The sequence below is a fragment of the Planococcus citri genome, chromosome 3 (genome assembly GCF_950023065.1).
Source record: "Planococcus citri chromosome 3, ihPlaCitr1.1, whole genome shotgun sequence".
Taxonomy (NCBI): domain Eukaryota; kingdom Metazoa; phylum Arthropoda; class Insecta; order Hemiptera; family Pseudococcidae; genus Planococcus; species Planococcus citri.
This window is the reverse complement of record NC_088679.1, coordinates 31,365,256-31,376,531: the sequence shown is the minus strand read 5'-3', so window position 1 is coordinate 31,376,531 and position 11,276 is coordinate 31,365,256. Positions and strand designations below refer to the sequence as shown.

The 11,276-nt window shown below is 33.9% G+C and overlaps 3 protein-coding genes across 7 annotated transcripts in view; 1 reads left to right on the top strand and 2 right to left on the bottom strand.

Annotated features, from left to right (window-relative positions):
- The window catches only part of LOC135838490 (forkhead box protein N3-like), a 68,420-nt gene extending 68,022 nt beyond the window's left edge, over window positions 1-398 (bottom strand). The window contains exon 1 of one of the 2 annotated variants that reach the window (XM_065354149.1): window positions 9-398. In XM_065354149.1, coding sequence (XP_065210221.1) covers window positions 9-81 — 73 coding nt within the window. In that variant the 5' untranslated portion in view covers window positions 82-398. The remainder of the gene's footprint in view (window positions 1-8) is intronic. The other variant, XM_065354145.1, reaches the window with a different exon arrangement.
- Window positions 399-739: 341 nt separating this feature from the next.
- On the top strand, window positions 740-4,040 carry LOC135838492 (breast cancer metastasis-suppressor 1-like protein). 3 transcript variants are annotated; one of them, XM_065354153.1, is made up of 7 exons: window positions 740-808; window positions 1,908-1,977; window positions 2,052-2,200; window positions 2,278-2,368; window positions 2,650-2,857; window positions 2,931-3,258; window positions 3,341-4,040. In XM_065354153.1, exons 2-7 carry the CDS (start codon window positions 1,958-1,960, stop codon window positions 3,343-3,345), a joined length of 801 nt encoding a protein of 266 aa, XP_065210225.1. In that variant the 5' UTR covers window positions 740-808; window positions 1,908-1,957; the 3' UTR covers window positions 3,346-4,040. The 3 variants fall into 3 exon arrangements, with proteins under 3 accessions (XP_065210225.1, XP_065210226.1, XP_065210224.1); XM_065354154.1 differs by lacking the exon at window positions 740-808 and adding an exon at window positions 991-1,009; XM_065354152.1 differs by lacking the exon at window positions 740-808 and adding an exon at window positions 1,556-1,835.
- A 313-nt stretch (window positions 4,041-4,353) lies between these two features.
- Window positions 4,354-11,140, bottom strand: LOC135838487 (suppressor of tumorigenicity 14 protein homolog). Of its 2 annotated transcripts, none has more exons than XM_065354137.1 (14): window positions 10,321-11,140; window positions 10,008-10,071; window positions 9,820-9,906; window positions 9,472-9,689; window positions 9,136-9,351; window positions 8,840-8,995; window positions 7,990-8,114; window positions 6,976-7,149; window positions 6,731-6,887; window positions 6,005-6,199; window positions 5,808-5,936; window positions 5,534-5,676; window positions 4,973-5,152; window positions 4,354-4,824 (listed from the first exon to the last, which is right to left on the bottom strand). In XM_065354137.1, the coding sequence occupies exons 1-14, from the start codon at window positions 10,397-10,399 to the stop codon at window positions 4,474-4,476; spliced, it is 2,274 nt and encodes a 757-aa protein (XP_065210209.1). In that variant the 5' UTR covers window positions 10,400-11,140; the 3' UTR covers window positions 4,354-4,473. The 2 variants fall into 2 exon arrangements, with proteins under 2 accessions (XP_065210209.1, XP_065210210.1); XM_065354138.1 differs by having other exon boundaries at window positions 5,808-5,930.
- Window positions 11,141-11,276: the final 136 nt, after the last annotated feature.

Below are 11,276 nucleotides of genomic sequence, written 5' to 3'. Positions count from 1 at the left end.
TAACTCACCTAGATGTAGAATTCCGGTGCAATTACGATTTCCGATGCTTTTAGGTAAGTTGAAAAGACATAACAATGTCATCAAGTGTTCCACGTTTCTTTCGAGATTTATGACGAGTTAATTAATATTATTGCTTTGAATTTCTGGTATAGAATCACTTCGAAACAATTACAACTTGTAACACTAAAAAATCGTACACGAAATAGGAATAATTAATCGAAGAATAACCCGAACACGTTGCAAATTTCAAGACCGCTGCTTTTGACCAAGCACTAAATAAACCAAATAGTGTTACACAGTTTACACAACAACACGTTCGACGCAACCGTAGGAAAAAAGAAACACGCTTCGATATAACACATTTATCAATGAAGATGCATACTACACGAATGTACACGAATTGAGAAAAAAAATAAAGATGGGGAATGAAAAACAGCTGTTTTTGAAAAGTAGGTCATATTCGAGGCGCACTTGTAGTTTGAAAGTACGAGATCTTGAACTCGTTTGAAATTTTACTTTTTTTTACAGGTTGGCTGAAATTTTCAACGCGAATGGTATTTTTGGGTATTTATTTTGAATTATTCTTGATTTTGAAATATAATTTTTTTCATTTTCTGCAGCTATATTTGTTTAAAAAGTGTTTTCAATAATTGTCAGGTTCGCCACATCGACGACTCTAAAGCAAACACGTGGTTTTAGATTTTATTCACTTTCGTTTTTGTTTTTTTTTTAAATGAAAATTTTACTTTTCAAAAGGAGTTGATGAAAACAAAAAAGTTGACTTCATTTTTCGTTCTCATGTCCATAAGTAAGTGAAAATATATTTAAATGGCGATGAATACGTATTTCATATCTTATTTGTGCATTATGTATGTGTTCATGTTCATTGTTGTTTGAAATCTTAGGTCACTAAACGTGCTCAATTAAAATGAATGACGATTTGATTACAAAAATAGCCCCTGTCGGTTTGAAAAAATGTGTGGAGGTACTACTTATTCTCCACTGCATGGTATGGATGTATCACTTTTTAGCTTTCCAAATGTTTTTTTCAAAAATAACAGGAACTAATCAAATTGATAGAGAAATCAATGAAATCATTTTGAAGTTTAAACGCAGTACATCAATTCATGTTTTTGTAATCAAGTCACCAAAATGCAAATTAGTTACATATGTAATTTTGATACTTTCATGCGTTTAATTTTGAATATGAAGATGAACCTCAACATTTCGATTAATTTGATTGTTTTCATTTTTCTATCAAATGAGAGTATCAAATATCAATTTTATTTGGTGAATATATGATCTTTCTCTCAAACTGAAATCTAAGAATACCTGCAGAACCTTCTGTACTGGCTCATTATTTTTTCATTGAATGTAAAAGATTTCAGCCGACATGATGGGAACTTGAGATTCAATTTCTGAACAATAAAACTATTCAAGAATATCAAAAGTTTGCATTTTTGCGAAGCAAAATTCTTTGAAGTTCGAACTCGAAGTTTTCCATCCTACTTATATCGATACTTTCGACCACATGCATCGAATAATCGAAATCAAATTACATCGTCTCGTCGTCTGCGATATCAAACAACAAAATCGTAATTAGTGATAACAGACCGCATTGCCGCAAAAATAAAAGTATCCTAATAAATGAAAACTTTCTTTTAAAATTCAGTATTATGCTGTAAAAACTTATTCAAAGTGAAAACCTGTGTATAATGATCATTAAATTTAGTCCCAAACTAATTTTTACGTTCATCTTTAGTCTGTAAAATAATCGACTGATTCGTAGTTTACCTATTCCTAGTCTCTGCATAAAGAGTTGATCTCATTACAACGTAATAAATTTAATCTTCGCTTTACTGTTGATTTCGTTCGAGTGATTGAATGCTTAAAGTATTGTTTTTCAGATTACCTATCTTAAGCCTTTATCGTAATTTTCGTACATCATCATACTAAAATGAATCGTACAAGCATAATGTAAGTGGCAATTGAGTATAGAAAAATTTTCATTTCATAATTTTACATTTAATTTACGTGTATTTTCTACTCAGGCAAAGCAAAATTCGCGACCAAGAGAAAAACTCTAACGAAAAAGAAGAGAGCGATGTTGAGGCCGGTGATCGCGATTCGGACGATTCTGATCAGTCAGGATCCGGATCTGGGTACTCTTCGGAAGGTTCTGAGAGCGATGAAGTAACTGGTAAATAAATTTTTAAACGTGAAACACAATTATGTGTAAATGAATTTGAATAAATTCTTGTGTAATTATTTCATTAGAATTGGACGAAGAAGAATGCATGAAGAGAAGGCAGGCCTGTATTGAGCAAATGACTGAATTAGAAAAACAAATAGTCGGATTACGTGACCAGTATGTTTCTCTGATTGTTGAATTGTTGGACTTTTTTTTTCATTTACCAACATACTAACGTTAAATTTTTTAACGTAATATGTTTGAAAAGCATAATTAATTACGTTGAGCTTGGAATAAAGTAAAATACACAGCAACAGAAAATAATTCACGAATTTTGCCTCACGGTTTCAATTCCTATAGGAATTTAGATATTTCATTTCTTCGTGAATCTATTTTTTAATGTAATTTCATTACGTGTTATATTTTCTATTTTAATATTGGTACATAACTATTTACAGAATAATTAACGAACAGCTATATCAAATAGAATTAAAATTAAACGAAATTAAATACGAAGAAGCTCCAGAATATCTACAACCTTTGGCTCAACTAGAAGAAAATGTAAGAATCCGTAACGAAGTTGCAGTTATTCTGCGTCAACTGAAATTAAAAAGTATAGAAAATCAGTTTGAAGCCGAAGAAGTAGCTGCCAAACAGAATCTAGAGGTAACTACGACGTACGAAGAAATTGACCTGCATTTCTTTCGGTTTTAAATTTCGTATTATGTGTTTATTACAGAATGAAAAAGTCCTATTGTACGATTCCGTTGAAGAAGACTTGAAACAGAAGATAAAGAATTTGGAAGAGGACAAGAATAACGTTGATTTGAATGCTGATTTATGGATGGTAGAACGAGGTCTTTCCAAGGCTGGTAAAATGACCAAAGATAAAAAGCACAGTGGCCACGCTAAAGGAGGAATTTATCGCGAGTTTGATTCAAATCCACGTCGTAAACCGATTACCGTTTCTGGGCCTTATATCGTTTATATGCTCAGGGATTCTGAAATATTGGAAGACTGGACTGTAATTAAAAAAGCATTATCAAGTTATAACCGTAAACCTGACTGTAAGTTCTTTAGATTGCACAATTATTGTACTTTCTTGTTCAAATTCATGGTCTCACTTTTTGTTTTTTTGTTTGATTACAGGGTGATAATTACGACTCCAGGTGTTGCCATATTTTAGTCATGTATTTTTTTTTACAAATTTCTTAGTCATAAGAATTCGTTTGAAGGAGCAGTTTAAATTGAATAAGATTGTTGTGATAGTAGTTTAGATTAAATTGAGGATCTAATTTGAGTCATTTTTGTACTATTACGAAAATTCAATTTCTTGCTCAAAAATCTCGTCAAATCTATAAGGAAAGAGGTTTATACGTATTTCTTACCGCTCAATTTACGAGTTTTTTTTCTGTCTTTTTTTTTCTTTTTTTTAAAAATATGTCGTTATAAGCTATGTTAAAACTTTCGTTTGTGTTTTATTATTTAGTTTGTATACCTACTACTGTTTTTTCTTTCATTTCCTAAAATATCAGTACTTGTACATGAACAATGGTCTTGATTTGTATATTTTTCACTTTTGATCCATTTCCATTTTAATAATCATCTTTTTCAAATGTCCATCACGAATTAGATCAAATTTCTATTGCCACCCCCCACCCTCTCGAAATTCTTTGAAGACTGGTACAATCATTATTGGGTTTTTAAGCCTACTGCTTTAATTGGTCATATTTAAAAACAAACTCTTTGCTGATACAATACTGTACTGATACTGGTTTCATACCTTTTGCATGTTGTAGATTAGACTAAGTAATTTTTTTCCCGCAAAAATATATGTTTTGAGACTGTTCGATATTTTCATATTGTTAGTAATTTAAATCTTTGAAAACATCACTGATTGAAATTGTGAATAAAGATCATGAATGAATTGCCTCATGAATCTTAATGTCATGAATGAAAATTCAATTCGGAATAGAACTCCCCCCCCCCTCTTTAATAGCACTTAGCAGCCTACGGACACTGGAAATATCGATGTGAGTTCTTCGAATTTTTATCAGGATGTATTCTTTACCACGACGTACTTCGTATCTCGAGATTTAATTTGATCGCAGATTTATGAATTATTGTTAAAATAGTCGCATAAATAAGTGTATGTATGAGAATTTCTCAATTTGTACAAAAATATTTATTTAGGTACCTACCAAATTACCAATATAGGTACTTAGGTTCGATATCGTCTGATTTCGGTGCTTCGTCGTTGTTTTACGAAATACTTACAAGTTTTATAATATCGTATCACGCACACTTTTGATCCAGTTGATATAATGAGCTATATCTATCACGGCTCCTGCGAATATTGGAAGATCAGAAATACCGGTACCCTTTGTCAACATAAATCGGTAACTACTTATTCCTCGAATATAGTAGCGAGAATTTTGTTTCAATATAACGCCAGTTCCAATCACGTAATCAAAAGCATGAGACCGCGCGTAGTGACTCAGTGGAAACGAAAGGCAAAACTGATCATCACGTATAACAGTTGAATTATTTTGATTTTTCTTCACACATGCATGATGGCTTAAAACATTTGAATTTACAACATCGAAATTACCACTGCTCGGTGATGTCATTATCTGAAATGGAAAATTGTGTCATGCAATTTTCTTTTTCAAGTTTTTAAATTTATTTATCATCTATACCTAGGTACTGGTAGTCTAGGCGAATAGACATAGCCTAGATGTATCAGACAAAAACATATGTACGAGTATCACAAAAAATTACTTCAGCTGTTCTTTCCGAATCATTAAGTGTGCTTGGATTCGTCCATTCTACACAAATTGGTGATATTTCGCCTGGTTTGAAAAAGATTCCATCGTATAGAATTATTATAACTATATTATTAAGCTGGTCCAAGCGGTTGTAGTCTTTGGTTTTTCCATTCATAAAACGGAACCCTTCAATCTGTAACCAATAGACATGTAATTCCATGATTATCTAAAGCATAATAAGATCTATACCTACTTATCAACATGACCAACCTATAGGTATTTCAGTTACGTATATTTTTTAATTAAAAAAAAAAAAATCATCATATTTTGGTACCGACCTACTGCAGGGTGCGCATAAATACCGAATACACCCAAAAAGGTATATTTTTACAAACAAACTTTATTTGGGGTACTTACTGGATATTATATCTGCATGCGCACTCTGCATGTATAGGTATTTCGAGTCCGCACTTTGGGTGCTAGTTTATAACATATAGGTACCTGGGTTTGTCTGGTAACAAATAGAATTAGATCTATGATGTATAAAAGACGTATTTCATATCGTAGTGCTCACTTTGTAAGATTTCTGAATGCTTGAGCCAAAACCCGTGACTACTTCGAAATCATTTGGGTTATCCATTTTATTCGTAATGGTGTAATTAATCTTTACAGAATCACTGACGAAGTTACGATCGACTTGTCCGATATTCAGCTCAACTAAATCAACAAATCAAATATCCTCAATTCTTTAATGCTATAGGATACCTACGATTTTCTTCACTGGAATAAAATTAAATATCTACTTACATAGATAACCTTCAAAATCATAATAAAGTACTCGCACTCACTTGATAAAATCATACGAGGACTTATTATAGTCCCACCCCATGTAATTTCATGATCGGCGATCTTTCGTATGTTGACGTGCCATGGAGATAAGTTATTTGAATTCGTTGGTTTATGACCACATTCTACAACTTAAAAAAAAAATTAATCAAATGATTGTAAACGTTTGTAAATGATTTTACTAGCTGGCTAGGCTTACCTGATCCTGAACTTTCGATTTCGTCACGCACTTCCGTAATCCAATCAAGATGATCTTCTACATTAGTGAATGTAGCTATTCCTGTTGGAGAACCTGAGTTTTGTTTTACGCTGACGATTCCACGGATATAAGAATGATAATTGATGTCTACAAACATTAATCCACCGCCACTATCGCCATTTAAAACAGCAGGACCTTTGAAAAGTAAAAAGTATAGAAGCATTAGGTAAACTGCGATTGACCTGAAATATCGTTCATTGGAAGACCATGTCACCCAACCACGTTAAAAGCAAGTTTTGAGCAGTTGAAGTCAATTGTTCAATTCTTGTAGAATTTTTAAAAATGGAAAAAAATATACGGTTTGGTAGGTACCTACGATTTTTACTGAAAGAGTATAGGTACCTATTTGTAGCAAAAATTCACTTCTCTCCAGCCTTTTTTGAAATTCTCCAGAGGCAGTATCATTCTTATAAGTTGAAAATTTCGCATTTTAAAAAATTAAAAAATCGTTTATCTCTGTAAAAAATTACCTATATGTACTCAAAACTCGCTCCCTTGTACATTTCCCACGAACACGAGGAACATTGATCAGATTTGATCAGGTCTGCACATAATGTAATCCGATGTGGTCAGATCTAATCAGATCTGAGTTCCCCCTGAGTTATGAATGACATGGACTATTTATTGGGTAGGTATAAAATAGACATCTACTAGTAATATCTTTACCTGTCTCTGAGCCAGCGCAAAATTTATCAAATGTTATAAAAACCCTGTAATCAATGGGCACCTGATCCAAACATCTTGAATGACTTATGTATGGCAAATTGGTGGTTGTTAGATTTTCTGGGTAATCTCCTTTTTCATTTAATCCCCAACCTACAACCTGAAATGATACAAGCCAAGTCATTCATCACTGCAGAAAATATTTTGAAAATTTCTTAACATCATCATATTCATAAATCATAACCTACTTTGCCCAGTACACCTTCTAGAGGATTTCGTTTAGGACGTGTCCAGTAAACACAAGCTGGTAAAACGGAGGGTGATATTGTGATACCCTCGTTTAAAATTAATATCGCTATGTCAGCAGCGTAACGATTTTCCAAGCCAATATAACCTCGTTTGGAAAAGCGAATTTCTTTTACCTGGGATAGAAAAATCATTAGTTTGGGACAGAAGATTTCAAGTTTAACGCAAAAATTGAAAAATCCCCCTCCCTCGAAGGTGCCCCTGGAGGAGACATCTGAAAAACTTGTGGTTTTTTTTTACTCTATCCCCTGTCCAGCCTGTTTCAGGAAGTGATCCAGTCCCAAAATATAGTATTTGAGATTTTGCACCAACGCTGGCCATTGCTATCGAAATTCAAGTCCTTTTTTTTAGGGTTGTAGAAAGGGGTTGAAAATTTAAAAAACGCATATTTTTGCGTAAATTCTAGTTTTGAAAATTTTTTATATTTTGCATTAATGAAGCCGAATGGAAAAATATAATTTCAGAACCTGAAGAAATATTCTGAAACGCCGTACAGCCAACTTTCTGATCATTGCTGCTTATTAGAAAAAAAAAATTGGCGAATGCGAATTTTTGACCATTTTTCTCAATTTTTGATATTGGCAGTAATGATTAAAAAATTGGCACCACTGTGTATCAAAATACTTCCCCAGTTTCAGAGATCACGATTTTTCGATGTCTTTAAAAAATTGATGCAAAATAGGCCTAACGTGAAAAAAATTTCAAAACCGAAAATCTCGAAATTTTCAACTGCTCAGTAGAACCCGAAAAGTGGTCTTAGATTAATGGCAATGGCCTACCTCGACGCTGTCGGCGATCTCCACTGAATTTGGTCAAAACTTTCCATTTTTTTTTTTTTTTTTGCGATCCGCCCTATTCTACATTCTGTAAGAAATGAGCCATCTCAATTAGATATACCTATGAAGCAACTTTGTATGCCTTTGTAGGTTTCAATATAGTTTAAATATACATCTAACCTTGAAAACTTTTTGTTCTGAATTATCTTTAGTAGTATAAGTGCGGGTGAATTTGCTCACAACAACTTCGTAATTTTCCGCATTCAATTTTGTGTTAGTTGCATCGTTATAAAAACAGTGTGCAGCTGAAACATTTAAGTATAAAGTATAACCTTTAGAAGAATTCATTTTTATTACACCTAATGCAACCATCCTAGGACATAGCCCTAGCCTCTCATAGTCATCTGTCCGTCTGTCTGATCCCCTCAGGTTGTCTCTTAGTCTGTCTGGCCTCTCAAGGTCATTGACCCATCTAATTGGCCAATGAAGCTAGGTTACTTACATGCCTGTCTAGCCTCTCAAGATGGCCTGTCTGCTAAATTTGCTTGTCTGCTCTCCTGAAGCTGTCTGAGTGTCATTTGTCTATCCGATTTCTTAGGTCATTGATCCCGTGATCCGTCTGTCTGACCTCTCAAGGTGTCTAACCTCTTAAGGTTGTTGACTTGTCTGTTTGGACTCTCAAGGTTACCGATCCGCATGTCTAGCTTCACAAGGTCATCTGTCTGTCTGTCTCTTGGTCTCTCTGTCCGGCCTCTTAAGGTCATTGACCCGTTAGTATGGCTTCCCAACATCGTCTGCCTGCTTGATTGGCCTTTTAATGTCGTCTGAGTGCCGGCTTATCTGTCCAAGGTCGTCTGTTCACCTGTCTGACCTCTTAAGGCCATTAACCTGTCAGTATGACTTTCCAAGGTTGTCTGTCCGCTGTCTGGCTTCTTGAAGAAACTTACCCGTCTGACGTGTCGGTCGCTTATAAGGTCACTGATCTAAGTACCTATCTCACTCACTCTGGCATGACCTACGTTATACTTACCAGAGAGGATCAGTTTAGTAGTTATGATTGTGCCACCACAGATTAACATTTTATTTTCATTATAGATAGCCACGTGCCAAGGTGAATCGCCAAAGTGCTCTGCAGTACTATATGATATCAAGGGTTTGACTTTACTGTCAAATGGGAGGCCACATTCTGCAAATTAAGATAACGAGGCATGAATACCTACCTACCTACGTATTAGATCATTATCTGCATTTTTTTTCTCTTTTTTTATTTATGTAGGTATTAAATCACTCTACCTAGTTTAATGTAAGGAATTCATAGGCAATTACCTGGGACACATGAAAATAAAGTTTTATCCCATTTTCCATCTTCTCCACACTTGATTTCTCGATAAGTTGGATAAATGTCTTTATACGTGTACAAGTGTTTGCACGTTGGTATTACTCTTACGCCTGCTATTAGTGAATTATCATCGCAAGAAATACGAGTGTCTCGGTAAAAGCATTCAAGATCAACGTTTTCCCGAATCAGTGGATCACATATTTCTAAACATGAAACAAAAATCAAAATAACAATAACAAACCACAATATAGGTAGGTACCTTAATTGTTGTATTCGTTGAGTAAACATTTTCTAATATAGGTATGTATGTAGTTCTCCCTTACTATGGCATTTTTCAATTTGGGGAGACCAAGTTTTCTTAAGGCAAAATGAATGAAATTCGTTTCCCTCATTCCTTGAAGAATAGCCCGAATTACATGAAATTGTGGCGCTGGTAAATTCTGATACGATTCCATTTGTAATGCAATCACTGTTTGTACTTCCATTGCATGTATATTTTATAGTTCGGGCTGGCGATGTTGATGGTGCAGTGCAAGAATTACTGCGAAAAAAATAATAGGTACTTCGATTAGGTAGGTATTTTCATTTATCGAACATACGAGTAAATCTTGAAGCAATCTGGTGTAGGTAATTGGATCAATTAGAACAATTATATGAAGAAAAAGTCTTACTCGGTAGCCCGTTTTCTTCTTGTTTGGCCAACGGAGGCATTCCATGAGCTGACACACTGTCCATACGCACATTTCTGAAATTCAGATCTGCGAGTACAAATATCGAATTACCTACCTGGCATCATAATCAATTCAAAGAGTAGGTATATTTTGTCTAATATGGAATTGAATTCAAGTCACCGACTTACCGAATGTGATGCGATATCTCTTTATTCTCTTTCCTTGATCCATACGATTCTGAACTGCATAAAACTGCGAAAAAAAAGATGTCTCATTGGGCTTAAAGTCTAATGCAATTTGAAGAATATTGTCTGTTGGTCATGAGTAAACTAAATTAGTGCATTTTAGGTTTTTTAAGCGAATTTACTTGCGATGTAATTTGTTCAGATAAAATTATCTATCAAGTCGCTATATAGCGATTCAGAATGGCGATATTTACATAAATCCTTGAAGTAGGTAAAGATATCAGCAGTAGAATTGAATAAAAATTCATGAACTTACCAATGAAACAAATATAATTTAAAAACAAAAAGTAAACACGAGTGTGATTAACGCGATCAATAGGATTAAGCCTAACCATACTTATTCTCTTGATGATTAAGTAGATGAGTTCCCTATTCTCATTTGAGCACGTTGCACATTTTTGAAAATATAACTAATGTGTAAGTAATTGAGAATAAGTGGAAATTATTAAAAAAAAAAAAATTAAAATATTAACATTGACACGAACAGTATACGAGAGCAATGAGTGTAGAATTCTTAGTTCGTAATGAAAAAAATATTATTGGTTGAAGAGATGAATGCCAACAAGTGCTTAAGGTACTAATATTATTCATTCAATATTAAAATAATAATATGTATCGAAGCAGATAACCTGTTTGGGTTTTTACGGTCACCTACGTCACTATACTGAAATTGATTTGGTGTCTCTCTACCTAGGTGTAGGTACCACCCGAAAAACAAAATATTTTCCCATACCTAACACGAAAAAATTCATTCAATTCTCAACAATTCTTTGAAAAAGGTGAAAGATTTTTTTCATCAGAGAAAATTGAGAATTTTCTTTACAAAATTACTTACCGAATAGGTACGAGTAGCCTCTTGCTCAATGTATTTCTTATTCGTAAGATTGTTTCAGGGGAAAAATACTTTCGCATTAAATTAATTTAGAATATCACGCCTGCTCTATTTTTTTGAAATTTACACACGATCTCTCACTATCAAGGGAAACCCCCTCACAACTCATCGACTCCGATCAAGCTGAAATTTGGCTCACTGAAACAGCACGTCAGGCAGACCTCAAAGTCAGAACCACATTTTCAGACACCGAAGTTGATTTTTCGATTCTTGGCGAATTTTTGGAAATGGCGGAAATATCCTATTAGTACATGAATTTGCCATTCATAATTTTTACAACAATTCCACACCATCATTTAGATTAAGAAATACAAAATACA